At 33.9% G+C, this 19,213-nt stretch overlaps 2 protein-coding genes and 1 long non-coding RNA gene across 4 annotated transcripts; 1 reads left to right on the plus strand and 2 right to left on the minus strand.

Annotated features, from left to right (window-relative positions):
• Positions 1 to 50: 50 nt before the first annotated feature.
• LOC113704056 (NADH dehydrogenase [ubiquinone] iron-sulfur protein 7, mitochondrial) lies at positions 51 to 3,235 on the minus strand. Its single transcript, XM_027225694.2, has 2 exons — positions 2,777 to 3,235; positions 51 to 527 (listed from the first exon to the last, which is right to left on the minus strand). The coding sequence occupies exons 1-2, from the start codon at positions 3,193 to 3,195 to the stop codon at positions 293 to 295; spliced, it is 654 nt and encodes a 217-aa protein (XP_027081495.1). The 5' UTR covers positions 3,196 to 3,235; the 3' UTR covers positions 51 to 292.
• A 4,524-nt stretch (positions 3,236 to 7,759) lies between these two features.
• On the minus strand, positions 7,760 to 9,286 carry LOC140012536 (uncharacterized). The gene is made up of 2 exons (XR_011819721.1): positions 9,169 to 9,286; positions 7,760 to 8,363 (listed from the first exon to the last, which is right to left on the minus strand). It is a non-coding gene; the product is annotated as an uncharacterized lncRNA (long non-coding RNA).
• Positions 9,287 to 9,657: 371 nt separating this feature from the next.
• On the plus strand, positions 9,658 to 13,665 carry LOC113703231 (uncharacterized). 2 transcript variants are annotated; one of them, XM_027224531.2, is made up of 5 exons: positions 9,658 to 10,678; positions 11,874 to 11,926; positions 12,284 to 12,420; positions 12,508 to 12,656; positions 13,032 to 13,665. In XM_027224531.2, the coding sequence occupies exons 1-5, from the start codon at positions 9,910 to 9,912 to the stop codon at positions 13,424 to 13,426; spliced, it is 1,503 nt and encodes a 500-aa protein (XP_027080332.1). In that variant the 5' UTR covers positions 9,658 to 9,909; the 3' UTR covers positions 13,427 to 13,665. The 2 variants fall into 2 exon arrangements, with proteins under 2 accessions (XP_027080332.1, XP_027080331.1); XM_027224530.2 differs by having other exon boundaries at positions 9,659 to 10,678; positions 12,254 to 12,420.
• Positions 13,666 to 19,213: the final 5,548 nt, after the last annotated feature.

Here is a 19,213-nt window from a genome sequence, read left to right on the forward strand (position 1 = left end):
GGAAGCCCTCTCATCTAGTTCACTGTTAAAGTTGAAAAAAACACGCGCACTTAACACATTGCGTCTTTATTATAAGATATGATAAACAGTGAAACAAAACCAATAGTATATGGCTCCAAGCAACACCAGTGGCTACTCAGTACAACAACGTACAATATAGTTCCTGGTAGGTAATACCGTAATAGCCCAACTAACTTTTCCTTTTCATCACTTTTTAGCAAGGGAAACCACACAGTTTGGTTTATTCCAACAGAAAGCAAGCCACAGCAGCCCTAAAGTGCATCAGCAAGCCTTATTTTGTCCACCAATGAAGGAAATCCTTGCGCCTATTGATTTTCTTCTGCAGCTGGAGAAGTCCATAAAGAAGAGCCTCTGCAGATGGCGGGCAACCAGGGACATAAATGTCAACTGGCACGATCCTGTCACAACCTCTAACAACAGAATAGGAATAATGATAGTATCCCCCGCCATTTGCACAGCTTCCCATTGATATGACCCACCTAGGCTCAGGCATTTGATCATAGACCCTGCAGGAACATTTTGAAAGAAGAAAAAGAATCAACAGCAGTCCTTTGCCAAATTAGATTAACCACCAATATGCGCACACAACAATGATAATCAGTTTAGTGAACTTTAATTATCCACGAGAATGACTATGCTAAGCAGCAGTACATATGGAATCAGGTCAAGACATATACACCAAACTGATAGCTGCCAAATCTTTCAACAAAAGTTTGCTTTTTGATATAGTAACCTCCACAAATCACCAAGAATATGTGAGTTAATTATTCTGCCCACAGGTTTTCTGACAAAACAAGAAGGCTCCCCAACCAACAAGCGAACAATTCTCCAACAAAAAGAAAGATATATAACAAATAAACTTCAACATGTTGATCTTCTAACTTTTGCACCAAAAAATGGATAACATTCTCAAGAGTAATGACATTCCAATGGTTCTATGAACCAAAAGAAAACTCTCTTCTAGTGAATAAAGATCAGATAGGAAAGGCAAACATAAAAAATATCCAATCCTCACAGAAAAGCTAGGCACAGCATAGTTCCAAAAAATACTGCTGCCTCGTAAGCAGTGTAGTAGTAGAGACAGCCAGAGTGATCCAGGAACATGCTTTATTGAGTATTAACTATACAACATCCTGGAAGTTTTAGTTCATAGGAACTAGTACGATACATTTCATTCAAAAGAGTCCTGAAGTAAACTTGTGTCCAAACACAAATCCTTTCAAATAACAACAAAAACAATTTACAATCCTTCACGCTTATCAGGCTGTTTTGACCACAACTCAATTCTATTAAAACATCCGAAGAAAGCACCGCCACAACTGATTTTATTCTTATATCAACAACCTAATAATCAAGTTCTAGAAGGCCTTTGACCATTAAAATACTGCCTCAAAAAATACACCAAGTAAATGGTAAAACTCACAAACGTACAAGAAGGACAAGAAGAAAAAACTGGATCAGGGATGGAAGGGTGAAAAAAAAAAAGTGAACACAGCATGAATAGGATATATGCTGGGGGCAGACCCCATGATTGGTTTTACTTTCACACCATTGTACAGTATAACACTTAATAGACAGTATAACACTTAATTTACTTTCACACAATTGTACAGTATAACACTTAATAGACACGTCATTTTGTATACAAAAGTTTCTTTACTTGCAAAGGAGATCATCACTGCAAATTCTTAGGTGTATATTATGTTTATCAGTTTGTATCAAAGACTTATTCCAAATGGACACAAATAACTTGATATTCAGCATGCCAAAACTCAAGTTTGCAAAAGCTAACAAGCAACGGCATAAAATTATCAAATGGACCCACAAACACTAAGAAGTTTACCCTTGGTAACTTAATTCTTAACCACTGATAAGTACCCACCATGTCCACAATTTATACAAGAAGCAACAGCCTATTTGCAACAAAGAAAATCAATAGCATAATTGTGTTGCAGGTCTTCCAGACTGGGTAAGTGGATTCTCACTCCAGTCCAAAAGCTCTTCTAAACGAGGCAAAGACATGCAGCCCCAAACAATTAAAAGACAGAACAACCAAGAAAAGATAGCAAAATTTCAAGGACAGACATCCACCCACCAATCTACCACAAACAATTTCCTTCAAGGCACTTCGTATTCCAATTCTTCCACAACCCCTCACCTCAGTTCTGGAAAAATCTTCCTTTAGTCACTCTGGAATTTAGAGCTTGTGATAAAGAAACAGGGAGGAACCCTTTAAATTTTATCCTATCTAACAACAACCTCACTAAAAACTCGGCAAGTTCACCAATTCAAACATTAGCAAAATCAAAATCAGGTTTCCAAAGTCCTAAAACCTTAATCTATTAATAAGACTAACAATCTAAAGCTCCACACTTCTCAGATGGAATTTGAAAATTTTCAAAATCCAACCAAGCGAGAACGATGTAAATCATTGACAAGCAAAATCAAAAGCAGTTCGAACGACCATTGCCGTTTGTATCCAACTCAACAAATAGCATAAAAATTACACACAACAATTAAATAACCAAATCCCCGAACTCGAGGAAAGGGAACACATAATCAAACCTACTTACAAACTCATTAGCATAAAGTCAACGTATCAAAATCCCTACTCTGCCTTTCCTCGGGACAGCAAAAGAGGAAACCAAAATCCCAACAAAGAACTCATCTCCAAAAAAACAATGCGAAAATGTCGAAAAACTATTGAACAAGAGAAAATAGATAAAAATTTAAACTTTACTACTTAAAAACGTACTTGCGAAGAGCAGGAGCCATCTTATTGGTGAGAGTACCAGCAACAATCATGCAATCGGACTGCCTAGGGCTAGGCCTAAAGATGATCCCAAATCGGTCCATGTCGTAGCGGGCGGCGCCGGTGTGCATCATTTCGACGGCACAGCAAGCCAGCCCGAATGTCATGGGCCAGATGGATCCACGGCGGGCCCAGTTCATGAGATCATCCACCTTTGAGATCACATATTCAGCTGCCTTGGGCAGGCCCGTCGGGGACGAAGTTGAGGGAGGAGGCGCACGTGCGTAGGTCGTCGGTGCCGCCGAGGACTGTTGAGAAGAGGCTGTCGGAAGGGTAGTGTGGATTGAGGCTAAACCTGCCGCTCTCTGATACGACGCCGTCGTTAGCCCCAGGCGATTCGCGTTTCGAGCTAAGAGAGCCATTTCGAAGCGACGTTGCCAACAGACTACAGACAGGAGATCTGCTTGATTTATTGGTTCCTTTTTTACGCCAAAAAAAAATGTAAAATTGGTTCCTAATTAATTTGCAATAGTAGTTTGGGTGTTTGTCTGTTCCAAAAAGAGAAAGGGTAAAAATGTCTTCACAGAAAAATTTTTGTGTTTTCCTTGAATACAATTTCTCAATCACCTTTTTACCTTATATATAATTAAATATATTTTTCAATCACTTTTTTACCTTACATACATCAAATTACTACAGTATTTTTTTTTTTTTACAAAAACTCTTAAAAATAACAATACAAATGAGATTTTAATATTCTTTCAAATGTCTTTCAAATAATAAATAGTAGCAAAAAAGTATGGATCTTTTATCAATGTCTTAATCCGAGAGGAAGAAAGGATAATTCAATACAACGTAAAAGCCATAGGTAGGTTGTTTAAATTAAAAGTGGATATAGATTAATTTGTCTTGTTATTTAGACAATCATATATATATATATAATAAAGTCGTATTCTCATTCTTATCGTTTCATGTTTTCTCTTTCTTACGTGACTTTACGATACACGCAAGTAGTTTCAATACGCTCTATAAAATGACCTACCCTCTTCCATCTCTTTATTCTTTTGCCTTTGTTTTCTCTTTCCTACGTGGCTTATGTACTTTAAGCAACTTAAATCAAGATAAAACTACTTTTAATATTCTTATACCAATTGGCTGAACAGGCTTATTTTGTGGGTCCCCCTTAAATTGTCCTTTGGGCCGTTCTTTGGTGTTAACTTCCTGAGCGTTAATCTAACTAGGTGTGTGTGTTTATGTCTTTGTTCGAGAAAAAAAAATATATTCTTATCAATATTTCTTTATATCCTCATCAATTCTTATTTCTTATGCCTACACTACATATAGCCTCTAATATATGAATTTCAAGTATCAAATATTAAAACCGTCCTTATCATCCAAGCATGACTTATAAAACCGTCCTTAACATTTTAAGGTGTTTTTTTGCGATCCATTATTATTCTATCGTAATCATATATTTGCAGCTGCTTGCTCCTCCTTTTGTTTGGATGTATATCAATTGTTATTTCCTATAAGAATTCTTAATATTATATTATTTTTATTTCATACCCAAAATTACGTACTTTAAGCAACTTAAATCAAGATAAAACTACTTTTAATATTCTTATTAATATTTCTTTTAATATTTCCTCCTTTTAATATTTCTTTATATCCTTATTAAAACTACTTTATATCCTTACTTTTAATATGCCTATACTACATATAGCCTCTAATATATGAATTTCAAGCATCAAATTCATGGTTAGGTATTTCCGGTGCAAGCAGTTGGCACATTAAAGTATCGATTTTGTGCTTCCATTCATCTTGATTATCAGGTACATCTTCCTTCAATACACTAAGACAGGTTATAAGAATACTTTATATTATAATGTGCATATAGTAATATACTTAAGATAGGTTATAATAGATTATACATTAAGTTTGTATTTTATATCGACATTTTTATAAAATTGATTAAATAGTTTATTATTTTTCTATGATTTCCATTCAACGAACGGGTACAAAACTAGTTCCTGTATAATTTCAACCGTCATCTAGATCCAAAGAATAGCATGCTACTTGGTGACATATTCTGAAAAAGTTTCCCGTTTGGATTAACTGTTTTTAGGGGTGTTTTTGAAAAACTTTGCTGTAGTATTGTTTTTAGAATATATTTTGGAATATTTTTAAAAAATATTTTGGGATATTTAAGAGTAGAAGAGTTTCTAGAATATATTTTGAGATATTTTTTAAATTTTTAAAAAAATTTAAACTAATTTTTAGATTACCTTTTAGAGTACTTTTTAAAAAATTTTTATTGTATTTGAAAAACTAGTTTTTGAAAAACACCCAAAAAATAGGGGACTTGTTTGATAATTCAATTCAGTACTTAAATTTAATGGATTCAGATTTTAATATATTTGATAACTAAAAATAGTATATCTTAATTTTCAGTGACACTTGGTTCAAGCTTAGGAATTGGAATTGTAATTGGAATCATAGACTCTGGTTTTGGAATTAAAACTTTTCATTCCAATATCTTGCTTGGTTCACACATTGGAATTAGCATTATTCCAATTCCTGATGCTTGGTTTGATGAGTGTTTCGGAATTAAATGCAATTAAATTCCAAATTTACCCCTGATATAACAATTCTTCTAAAACAAAAGAATTACACATACGACAAATTAACATTTTCATAATTGTAACTACAATAGTTATTAACTTTTTGATAAAACATAAGAAAATCATAAATAATAAAAAAATAAATACCAGAAAATAAATATAGTGGCTGCATTAATAAGGAGTAAATTCCCAAAAAAAGGAGTTTTTAAACAATCACCCAAAAGGTGATAATTTTTGAGTCTCTTCCCAAAGGGTGAAAAATGCATCCAAGGAATGTGTTCTTCCAAATAAAAACGCAACTTTCAAATACGTTATTTTATGTTTTGGAAATTTGTTTAAATATGAAAAATTGGTTAAATAGCCCATAAGATACCAGTTCTTTATGGGAAACTGGCAGGTTTTGTACCAGCTTTATGGAAAAAATTGATTAAATAGTGCCCAAAGGAAAACTAGTATGTTTTGTATTTAACATAAATTAAATATGTGAAAGTTAAAAAAAAAAAATTGCCCATAAGATACCAGCTCTTTAAGGGAAACTGGCAGGTTTTGTAGTATGTTTTGTACCAACTCTTTATGGAAAACATACCAACTCTTTATGGAAAAAATTGATTAAATAGCGCCCAAAGGAAAACTAGTATGTTTTGTATTTAACATAAATTAAATATGTGAAAGTTAAAAAAAAAAAAAGAAATTACTCATAAGATACCAGCTCTTTATGGGAAATTAGCAGGTTTTGTATTTAATACGCTATTTAACCAATTTTTTATATTTAAACAAATTTACGAAAATTAAAATAACGTATTTGAAAGTTACATTTTTATTTGGAAGAACGCATTTCTTGAATGTGTTTTTCACCCTTTGGGAAGAGACTAAAAAATTGCCAGCCTTTAGGAAGTTAGTTTAAAAACTCTTTCTTTTTGGAAATTTACTCCATTAACAAGTCGTTTGTGGTTCCTACATTAGATAATGATATGAAATAGATCTCTCCTTACATATATGAACAAAAGAAGGAGACTCAAATCACAAAAGCTAACCATACCAAATACAAATCAATTGTCTAATCCAGTCGAGAGTGCCACTCAATGTCCACAATCTCCAAAAGACTAATCATATAACCATCTAACAATCACCATAACAAAAAGAAATTGCCATCAAATCATCACTTTCCAGCTAACAATAATTTTATTTCAGCGAGTAGATGGAGGATAAAGGAGGTTAATTACATATTGTCGTTTCATTTCTGCAGGAAGATTGTAGAACACATGAAGCTTGGAAATCTGCTCCGAAAGTATGTCGGCTGCATTCATTACATCTCCACTCGGTAAAGCAAGTTTCATTAACTCAGCAACAACTTGATCTCTTCTATCAGAGACCAATTGCTCACGTTTATCCTCATTTGACATGGCTGCTGCCATAGTTGTGAAATTAGCTTGAATTCCCTCCACGAAATCTCCAAATTTGCTGGTGAGAAGTTGCAATGATGCATCAAGATCACCCCTTGTTGTTGATGCAGATTTCATTTTTTTTGACACATTTGCAATGGGAGGGGATTGTTTCTTTTGTTTCTTGGAATTTCTTGTGCTTGTTGAGCTTGGTTGAGTTGATTGCTCCATGGAATTTACTTCATCTTCTTCTACCTTATCATTATCCGAGTTTGACATAGCATCAAGCCCTTCATCTCCTTCCTCCAAATTTTGGACATCTTCCATATCTTGGACAGCTTGTGCAAAATCTTCAGCAACATTTCCAGTGGCTCTGTCTCTTCCATATACAATTTCAAGATCTCCTAAATATGGAAATTTGACATCCCAATGGCCCTTCGCATCCTTATGAGTCTAGAGATAGAATAGAAAGATAAATGATAATCTTAATAAAAGGTTGAAAAAGAACATATCAGAATGTAAAAAGTAATCAATTTCTTACCTTGCACCAATCATCATACCACTGTTTTTCACAAGAAATCTTTTTCTCAGCATCATTCCAACTACAATCACTTTCTTTGCACATTTCAACAATTGCATGGAACCTATTTTTCAGCCACTTAACTTTTGATTCAATATGTGGGCTGACTTGTTTGGTAAAAGTAGATTGCTTACGCAAGATAATTTTAAGCAATTCGCTCATATAATTATTTTTAAATCCTCCATCTGATTTCCACATTGGATCACAAGCCAACTCTTGCAATGATTCTATGAGCACTTTTACCTCTTCACCAGTCCAAAAACATTTATTTTTCCCTCTTTCACGTACAATTTCATCATTCTCCATCCTATCATTTAGAAGTCAACCCATATATATCAATTAATTTTGATACACAATAGCATATAACTGAAATTTATAATATAACAAAACACATAAAAGAACATACAATTAAAAGTCAATCCAAATTTAAAAGAACATACATCAAGTGTCAATCTAATTCACAAATCCACTACAAGAGTACATCAAATGTCAATCCAAATTTAATGAGTCTAAGAGCTAAACATCCATTCATAGCTAAATACTAAGTCCAGCCCTCCAATTGTCAAACATTTCATGTGCTAAATTATTTCTAAAATTTGCCCATTGATCACTTGCCCACAAATTGTTCTACTTTTCTTGTGGTGAGCCAAAACATATACAAACATGGCAACAATTTCTTCTATTGACATGTTTCTTGTAGCTTTCAAACCTCCAGTGTCTCTAATCATTTCACATAATATCCCAAATGTTCGTCTATCCATACGAAGTTCGCTAATACAATAAGCATCACTCTCCCTAGTCAAATTGAATAAGTGTTGCATGCGCTCAGTGACTTTTTCTTCTTTTGATTTTATTTGGCGTCTTCTACTTTTGAGATGAATGAATATTAACTGGTACCACATCATAAACAGTGCAATAACAACCATTATCATTCCTGATAAAATCTGGCTTTGCCCTCGATATTTTTTGCGTCTTCTGTTTTCAATAGGCAAACGTGGCATCTTTGTCTACATAACAATATGATAACCAAACGTAAGTATTCACCAAACTAGATTACGGCATCAAAATCTTCAAATGCATTAAACATCAATTGATCTTATTAAAAGGGCCTAGACATGCATCATACATCCGTAAACACAATGATGTATAGATATAAATAAGTATAAACAAACGAAATTGATGGTTGAAACTTGAAATCCTAATGTACGAATAACTATGAAACTGAAAGCTATTCAAGCAGACAATTTTACAAACAGGTACAGGGCATGTAGAAATCCACCCAAACTATACCAGTATTCACGGATCAAATAACCAAAAGATCAAGAATTGATTGACCTCCATTGAATGCGTAATCCAAGAAAACACATTAAAAACATAAAAATGACAAATCTAGTGACATTAACATTTATCTCACCAAAAAAAAGAACAAAATAATGTATTTGTTGAAGTAAGTGAATTAAAATACATGTATATACATGGATTAAAAACATGTATTATTCTCACCAATAATAGTGTATTTGTTGCGGAAATAATTTCTTATTGGATTTTGTGACAAAAGAATATGAATTCATGGAAGGAAGACTTTTTTGCAAAACTGACAGATTGTGTAGTGTGAGTGGAATAAAAGTGAGAAGGTGATGGATCCAGAGCATAGCATTTTGGTCCAGTTAGTGTTATTGTATCAGATTTCCTTCTTTTCTTCTTTATTTTCAGCTACCCAGTGAGTAGCCTGAAAAAATAGAGAAGAAGAAAGAGAAAATCTTGCATACGAAAAGAAAATTGCAGAGGCAAAGGAGTTTGTAATCCACTGACCTGGGATCAAGGAATTCACCCTAGTAGAAGACTCTTCAACTCTAGAATTCGTTGTCCAAGGAGAGTCGAAAGCCACTGATCTTTATGGTTGTCCAACCGGTGAAGTAGAAGAGGTAGAAATCTGATGAAGAAGAAGAACAGAAGGTGCGGCGTGTAATGAAGAAAAAAAGAGGGTAAGTTCGTCATAAATGTTTTTGCTCGGGAATGAGTTGAGGGTTTTGTCCAAAACCTCCCAATTTACTCAGGAATGGTGAAAGTCCGATTTTTTAGAAATGATTCCAGAAATTGCATTCCAATAGACTTAACCCAAGCAACAAATAAGGGATTCATTCCATTATTTGATTCCCAAACCTTTTAACTAAGCAGCCCCTTAATTTCCTAAATAAAGCGGACTCCACAAAAAATAAGTGACACTAAAAATAGTTTTATTGCCGCAACAAAAAGCTGAGTAAGCCGCTTTAGTTCCCCTCCCCCCAACACCCTTCCCAAAAACAAAAAACAAAAAACTAGTTTAATGCCAAGACTCCAGGGTCCAAGAGTACCAAGACCAAATTCAAATAATGTCCGTTAGCTAAAAGCCCCAAAAGTTCCCTCTCGCCAGCACCATTCTCTACAGCACCTAGGGTTTCAACATTACCGTTAAACCCCAAATTCTAAATTTCCAATCTCTTCCTCCTCTATCAAATTCGCAGAAATCAACCAGTAACCCACTCAATTTTATGCCATTTCAATCAAAAAATTATGCTTACAATGGACTCACAGTTAGAAAACCATGAGCCCATGTTAAGAGAATCGATCAAACACTTTTTAGCCTCATACAGAAATGGAAACTCTGATTTCTCCCCTTTCGAGGCGATTTTCTTCCGTTTAATCCAAAAAATGCTCGACCCACCTCTTGAAATTACTTGGTTTTACTCTGCAGTCACTTTTCACAGCTCAAAAGAATCAACTACCCCAGATAGCACTTCGAACAGAATGATGTTACTAGTTAAAGATTTGTTTCAGTTGTTAGTTTCGTCTTCCAGTTTGAGTAATGGGTGGAAAAGAACTGCATTGCTCGCGCCGGTTGTTTTCCGATTGTATGATATAGTTCGTGATTCGTTGACAAATGGTTTCCCTTTGAGGGAAGCAATTGAGGATTTGTTGGAAAAAATAGTTAGTTATATTAGTGTTTGTTGTTGTCATGATGTTGAAAAAGGAAATTATTCTGATCTTCCGATGGTCTGTTTTGAGGATTTGGTCAGGGTTTGGACTGTTGATCGAGTGGATGAGGGTTGCGATTACAGAGACAATCTAAGGGTGTTTTTTCCAGTTTTGAGCGATGAGGTTCGTGGAGGGGTTGATAGAAGAAGTGGGATTGAATGTTTGGCTGGCATTGTCCTTTGTGAGGTGTTTTGGTTGAGGTTGTGCTTGAAATTCAATCAGGGAATTAGGCGAGACGAGCTAGAGATGGATATGCGGAACTGGGTAGTTCAGACTATCAATGGCTTTGAGAACATTTACTTTTTGGGTCAGATACTCCATGTGAATTGCTATTCATTTACCATTAGATATTGTTTGAATCTGGTAGTTGGTTATGCTCGATCTTAGAATCAATTGCTTATCTTCCATTTTATGATGGTAGAATTTGCACAAACTACTATAGAGTTCATGTTATGAGGCCCTGTGTTGCATACAAGCTGTAGGTTTTCAATTTAGTGGAGCAAGTGTGTCTGTCCAAATGCTATAATTATCAACATGCAAGTATTAATTGTGGAGCAGCAGATGGGTTTGAGGGTATCATGCAGTCACAAAGCTGCTGATACTGATTCTTAGTTGATTGACTAATTTGTACTTCTTTATTATGGTTGAAGCTCTTACCTGAGCCACAAATTCGAGGAAGAAACTAAGTACTTTGTAAGTTTGATTGTATGTTCTTGACATGCACTTATGGTGATATTAAACACAAAAGGAGTTCCACGTTGACTTTCTTGCATATCATTATTTTGCACTTAAAGATAGCCAATCGGCTTGCAATTAATCACTTTGCATTATTATTTTGGAGAGAGCTATTCAATCTGAAATTTGTTCTATTGGATGGATTGCGCATTTCTTCTCAAGGTCTCTCTGACTCTCTCTATTCTCCTTGCTTGTAGTGAATCAGAGGTTTTTATCTTCCTAGAATTACACCAATGCTCATGTAACCAATTGATTTTCATTTTCTTTGGGTCTCCACTTATGATTAGAGAAAGAATGTGAATGTGCTTATAATTTAATGTCATTTCAAGCTTAACTTGGAAAGGATTGGTCAAGTGACAAGCATCAGAGTCCAGTAGCATGTTTCCATTTTTTATTGTTTGTTTTGCTTTCTGTTCCTTAAGGACTTCCTTTTTTTTTCTTTTTGTACAAGTTCTTGTTGATCTGTAGTTGCACATTTTCCGTTGTGGAGTCTCAGCCTCTTGTGCCTTTTCTCTTCCATTCTTAATATCATTTTCGGCATATGTAGAAAATCATTGCTTAAATGGTTATAATGCTATTCAATAATTGGTTTCACATTCCTTTTGTATAATAGTGTTGTGATTATATGAAGATCTTCTATTAGTCCTTTCTTCCTTATTCAGTCGAAGTATTTTTCTAGTACCAGCTATAACTAGAATACCATTTATGTGGGTCTTTCTCAGAAGCAATTTCTTACATGTTCCTTATCTTAAACTACTTCCTGGCAGATACGCTTCTTAGAATGCTGTTGGAGCCAAGCTTGCCAATCGCTAACTTACTGGTCAGTAATTGCAGTTATTAGTTTTTCTATTTTATCATATTATTTAGGTTTGAAGTATTGGGCTTTTTGTTGATCCCTCATAATTGAGGAGCCCAGAATTGCGACCAGATGATATTGTGCAGGTAGCTGGCTTCTTCTTTGTTTGTGGGGTAACTTTAGTCAAAGTGCCCAGTATGATCGTCAATCATTATTTGTTTCTTCCTGCAATTTTTTCTCTTTTGTTATGATTTTGTGTGCATATTTCTTTTGTCACTAGAAAAAAAAACGGTGACCTTGTGCTAATCATAGGTGTTTATTGACTGAAAGTTAATTTGCTTCCTGCTGCAGAGTTCTGATGATACAATGTCTCTGATGAAGGTTCTTTATGATGCTGTCTTAATTGTTGACTATTCATGTCTCAATTCTCGTGGATGGATGCAGCTGTGTGACAATCTGTTTGGAAACTTGGCTTTGAAGTGGTTATTAGTTGCTGATGATGCTGTACAGTTTGCTAGGTATGGCTATGTTACCCTGGATGGGATTCAAAGATAGCATCAATCAATCATGGATTGAGCATTAATGCTGGAAATCTTTGGCGACAGGGATATATGTGACCACAGCAGGGCTCTTTCCTATGTCAATTCCTTCAATGAATCTCATTTATCTAATCAGTTGATTAAATGGATCTCTAATCAAGCTTGCATGGAGGATGGATTGACACATGATATTGGCACTCCCAGAGATCTCATTAGTGAGTTGCTTTACTTTAATCCTTAGTCAAGCTGCTTGAGTTTTCCAGCTGCTTACAAGTTTGCTTCCTATATCATCATCAGAGATGTTATCTTTATTTATTTTGAAAAAAAAAAGGAAAAGAAACGAGTAAATCGATGCATTTCAAATTCTGTAATAATAGTAGTGTTGTCCTTTTGCTGCCATGTTAATGAAGCTAGAACCAGTTTAGCTGAAATAGAAGTTACCTTTTTTTACAACTTTTACCCATACACTCATTCCTATCACAAATTTAGCCGAGGAGAAGCTGCCTGATATACAATTTTTTATTCTTTCTTTCTTCATGCATCTGAGAAAAGATGCATAATGGCATTATTTTATATTGTTTTTTTAACAGGGTGGCTGTTAGTTCTTGAAGATCAAGGACTTGGAGTTTTCTATCACAATCTGTCAAGGTTCCTAACTAAAACAAAACTTGAGACTATAATTACTTGGAAAAGCATCTTGAGTTGCTCTGGGAATCTCGGAGAAAGGGAATATAAAGTCAATATGGATGAGGAGATGGCTGATCCCTCTTGCCGTGCAGATCCAGCTTCCATAGTCACACACGAAGCATCAATAGAGGGCACAAGAAAACGCAAAGATGGAATGAGAGAAGAAGTTGAAACAAGGGTTAAGCATGTCAAGTATTACCTTCATGAAACCTCAATTTACAAAGATAAATTTGGAAGTGGAGTAGACATGTGTAATCCAGTCTGTGATGAAGATATGGAGGTTATGGTTACAGGATAATTAGAATCCACTGAGGCAGGACTTTGTGGAGTCCAGAAGATACTCAATATGTCGAGGATACATTTTTTGGCTACACCAAGAAGGTATCTCCTCCCCATCCCTTCTTTTGGGACTGGCAGATGTAGTATACTACCACGGCTCTCTGCCTGCTGGCTTTAAAGTGATGGTAGAGTTAAAAACATGCATATTGTATCAAGTGTTGTCCAACTCAATGCGAAGAGAAACTTTTGTGGCTGTAACAGTTTGGGCATTTAAAATTTTGCTTGATGAGTGTTTTGTTTTGTGCTTCAATTTTGGGGAAGATGTGCATGTGTTTGCATTGCCATTTTTCCCAAAAAAATTTTACTTTTTTCTAAACTCATTTCCCAGTCACCTTTCTTTCTATCTTGAGATGCAAGTCTCTGGAGAAAGCTCTACACATTGAAGATTACAGCCCATAAAAAAATCCCTATTCTTAACGTGTAAATATTACCCACCCCAAACAAGCAGAACTTTTTTTTCCCCAATTACATGATCATTCAATAGGAGTCTATGCTTTTAGGCCAGCAACCAAATTTGGCTTTCGTTATTAAACTCTCGACTTTCATCCGACAGAATTCTCAAGGGCCCAAGCTCAGAATGGACCAAGGGCAAAAGCCTAAATACCATCTTCCCTAATCATTTCTGGAGACAAATTGTTCGGATATTCAATATTTTTTAAAAACTATTTTATTTGCATCACAAACACGTTTCTCGAGTACTCTTTTTTTTTTAATTTTACATACATCATATTACTCTTCCAAAAAAATTTACCAATTAATATTCTATTCAAATACGCTTAAATTTGTGTGACACTTGTCGAGAAGACGTGCCGTTTAATTCAATTGAGTTATTTCCTCCAACTTGGTAATGAGAACCACGAATATCATCTGCCAGGTGCCGGAAGATCTCCTCCGTCTAACCTCGGATTGTACAACCTTAGCCGTCTGACAAATCTCACAAGGCCCAGGCTCTTGGGTGGTTTTATTGCTTCATCTGGGCTGTGGCATGGCTACCCATTCTTCATTCTGGATCTGTCACCCATCCTTCCAGAATTCAGCTGGACTTCTATCATGACTTTGATTTCACAATTTTGCACGCTTGCCAATGTAATTTCTATGAAAGATATATAAAATTTCAGTTGAAGTATTTGTTTGATGAGGTGATTAAATTGGTTTCCCCAATCTATTGTTAGCAACTAGCAAGTGATTGTCATTGTGGTCCATATACAACATATATAACTTGACAACTCAATTAACAAAATGTATTAACCGATCAAATCTAGAGTAGTATATACTCAGACTCTTCTGTTTGGATTGCGAGTTTTCGCAGAAAAAATTCTCTCAACGCACTTTTTTACTTAACATATATTACATTGTTAATATTATACTACTTTATTGTTACGTCCACGACAAAAGAATTTGAAATAAGAAGTCATTTTTCTCGTTCAAACCAAGGAAAAGGGATTTGAACAAAGAAAAACTTTTGGTTCTTGTAATCGATTAATTTAAGCATATCGTATATTTGCTGAATAACTTTTTTTCCTTCCTTTCAGATTAAAGCAACTTCGGTGAAATTAAGTCGGAACAAAAAAAAAATGTTATCTTATAGTAATTTCCAGTGCCAACTACCACATAGGAAAAAAATGGTTGATGAAATTTCAAACGCTCTTAAAATATTCATCCAAACTGCAACATCCAAAAGCCAAAGATTTCAACCAGATATACTTCAATTGCGTGAATAGGTGAACCTGATAATGATGGTTTATCATCCGAAGACCATTTTAAACCATACCTTATGTTACTTTCACGTATAGGCACTGTCTTTTTAATTTTTTTTGACCTTTTATTTGTTCACTTTTCAATTTCCGTTTAGGTTTCCAGAACCTGATTGGCTTAAACTAAAATCAACGAGTATATAATTCTAGAACGTAGCCAAGTATGATGTATCATCATTGGAACTCTTTGGAGAGTAATGGTCCACCATGATCCCAACCAACCATATACTTTAGAAGATTTTCTTGTACTATAGCATTTGCTTGCATTTCATGTGGACAGCTAACCTGACAATTATTTGGTGGACTTTTTAAATGTAAAAGGGTAGATTGGCTTTTGGGTCCTTGTTTTTCTTGTATCCTTTTAGATTCGTTTATTCCTTTTGTTTTTTCTTTAATTGGCACAAGTAGGTTAAATATTTTGGTAAGAGTAAGAAGTTTCCCTCCAATTTAGTATGATTTAGAACATTTTCGGATTTATTATGTCGTTTCTTGCTCAGAAGACTTTTCTTTTTAAGAATGTAAAAAAAAAAAAAAACCTATTTTCTTGGTTTCGATTTAGTTTTTGTTTTGGCAATTCTTTTTTGTAATTCTTTTCGATGCTAATTGAACAAAGTAGAATCTGTATTTTTACTTGCTCTTGATGTCTATGAACTTTAATTGAACTAAGATTGATAGGCCTACTTATTTGATGGATTGCTATTTTTTTGAATTTTTTGTAAAAAAAAAAGTAATATTCTGTGACAACAATATGATCTGTGTAAGACAAAAAAAAAAGGTGATTATAAAATGTGCCAAGAGAATATTTTAAAAATTTTTGTATGAGAACTTACAATCCCGATGCGCTTTAAATTCGAGTTGACTTTTAAATATGTAATGGTAAAAACTACTTACTCTCCAAAATTATTGATACCAAGGTATTTTTTTTTTGTGCAAGTGAGAGGGTGTGAACTTGGGACTTCTCACTCATATTTCCTCCCTCCGAACCACCGAACCCTTCCCTAACATTTTTTTATTTTGTATGTTAAATAAAATAGTTATTTTATATATTTTTTACGGATAACTTTTTTACACACAATCAGTGTAATTTTTTTTTTTTGTACTAGCAAGATTAAAACATGCAACATAACATGAATTCAAATCATACACATATGACATGCACCCGAAGTTATTAATGTAAAAAAAGCACTATATTATTAGTGTATAAAAAGTTAATCATTTTTTTATTGATACCAAAGCAATTAATATTTGTAATCTCTAACGTTATGAACATTGGAATATATTGTTAGGAAATATGACTCAAAAACGAGAACACAAAAAGAAATTTATACAATAGATAAGGAAGAACGTCACTATGCAGTGTAAACATACAATGTCACTTTTTAATTTCTATTTATAACCCCAAATTTTAATGGTAAAATCGCCCCAAATAGACTACAAAGACTTTCTAATATAGATCATATAATCACTTACTTGCATAATCACCCATTATTTTCTCCAATTAGTCGGTTAGTTTGGACAACTTTAAACTATTAAACTAAATACAATATTCCTTCTTTCGCAATTCCAAAATAACCCTACCTCTTCACTCTCTATAACACATATCGAGTATGCGTCGATTACTGCTGCAAACGAATCGAGCAGTTCGAATCAAAGTTCAACTTGAGTTCGATCAATATCGAACTCGAGTTCAAAAATATTAAATTCGTTAACTCGCTAGCCGAGTATATATATATATATATACACATACATTATTTTAATAATAAAATTACATATATATCTCTACTATTTTATTATTTATTAAGAAAAAAATGTTATTTTTTTTTTCTTTTAGGTCGAACTTGACTCGAATTTGAGTCGAACTCAAGTTCGAATTATAAATTAGCAGCTCGTCGAGTTCGAGTTTGATAAAATTAAATGAAGACTCGATTCGATTAGATCAAAATTCGGATCGACTCGACTCATTTGTAACCCTAGCGTCGTTTGCTAGTATAGAGAAAGAGAAAAGGTGGAGAATCAATGCCACGTTGCAGGTATAACGTGATTGACATAAATATATGACGTGAGAAGCACGAGAACCATTGGATCATGAAAGTTGAAGCCACACCAACCGGAGGAGCCGATCAAATTACACGTGCCCCCCCATTACCGGGGATTTTAACTCCCAGAATTGCCTTCTACTCTTTCCTTGCTTCCCTTGCTTAATGCCTGGCCTTTTCTGGTTAGCTGTTACAGGCCACCCCAATCAATAATAATTCCCTATTGGTCAAATATTTCCCTAACAAAATTTTTTTTAAAAAAAACACAATTATGATAATAAAAAAAAAAGTGGGAAAACAAAGCCCACCGACAGATTGAATCCCTTTTTCCTTTTCTATCTTTTATTTTTCTTCTTTTGAACCTAACAGATTGATGCTATTCTCAAGAGAAAATATTTGCTTTCATGTTAATCATTATTATGTCTTGTATTGAAAGACAGTTGACAAGATCAAATAATTCCTAGTCCTAAAATTTCAAACATCACATGTTGTATTGATAAAAACTTTTGACTGGGATTTGCCAGAATCGAACAAAGGACAATATTTGAAGGTCCCATCTCATTACTTCAGCTAAACATGTAAGCCTTTTTCTTAAAAAAAAAAAATTTACTATTTACTAATACTTATCAGAGATCCCAGTATTTTTTTTTTTTGTTTTGACAAGTGAACATTTTAAAATTTGCAAAATTAAACAATAATAGTTCTACTGTTATGTCCCTTTAAATATATTTGCTGCTAATTATAATAATAATTCTCGTAGTCGTTTTAAATCACGTCAGCCAATAAGTAGTCACTACCTGCTGCTAATTAGTTACATAAAAATTAAACTACACACTTTAGAATGTAAAAGATGGTTTTGAGAATGACAATAACTGTAATTATATATTTTCTTTTGCACTCCTTGGAAAAAAAGACTCTCAATTACGTGGCGCATGAACTAATAAAGCATAGTCATTTTATTTTTTTTTTCTTTCGGAAGCTTGTAAGAAACGCTGCTGAGAAAAAGACAAAAAAAAAAATCTATGACTTCCACGAGTTATATTGTTAGAATAGTGAAATTAACATTACTTGCAAACAATGAGGGCAAGAATAAGCAGCTAATTAAAAGATTTAACTGCAATTATCAACTTATTATCCTTTACAAGTTCAAGGGCCGGCTTTGTTAGGAAAGCAATTTTTCTGCTACGTTTTCCGTGAACATATTTTTCAATCACCTTTTTACCTCACATATATCAAATCGCTATAGTATTTATTCTACAAAAAAAAATTCAGATTGGATAGAGTATTATTCCAAATAATTACTGTAATATTTTTTTTGTGATGTGATGTATATCAGATAAAAAGGTGATTGGGAATATAAAAAGATAGATTGAAAAATGTATTTATGATGCAAGCGAAAAATCTTTTTGAAAAAAATTGCTATCCAAACACAGCTTGACCATCAAATTCTCCGTATCTAAAATTTCTACTTCTTTTGTGGGTTCCTCCAATTATATTACAACATTGAATAGAATTTTCGCCATTAATGCAAAGCCAAATTAAGTACATCAATCGTGTACGTAGTACTACTAGTTAGCCAAGTTTTTCACGTAAGATAATAAATTAGGAAAGAAACTCGTATAGGTATATATCATTATCATCTCATGATTTTGATAGACTCTGTGGTGCTTTATCTTCTTACTTTCTTGAGACTACTTCTTGTTGCTGAATACTAATAGTTAAAGTAAGTAGTACTTTTTTTTTGACAAAAAACAAAAAAAAAAAGTAAGTAGTATTTTGTTTAATTGCTCCAAGACATGGTGGAGGAACCTGTGAATTATAGTCTTTAACCTGATCTATTTCTTGCTTTAATGTCTAAAAATGGCGAAAATCATATGATGAATTCGAACCAGAAGACAATAGCACATGCAAATCATTAATGGATTAGTCAACTTTAATTCAATGAATGCACTTTTC

The sequence above is a fragment of the Coffea arabica genome, chromosome 8e (assembly GCF_036785885.1).
Source record: "Coffea arabica cultivar ET-39 chromosome 8e, Coffea Arabica ET-39 HiFi, whole genome shotgun sequence".
NCBI lineage: Eukaryota > Viridiplantae > Streptophyta > Magnoliopsida > Gentianales > Rubiaceae > Coffea > Coffea arabica.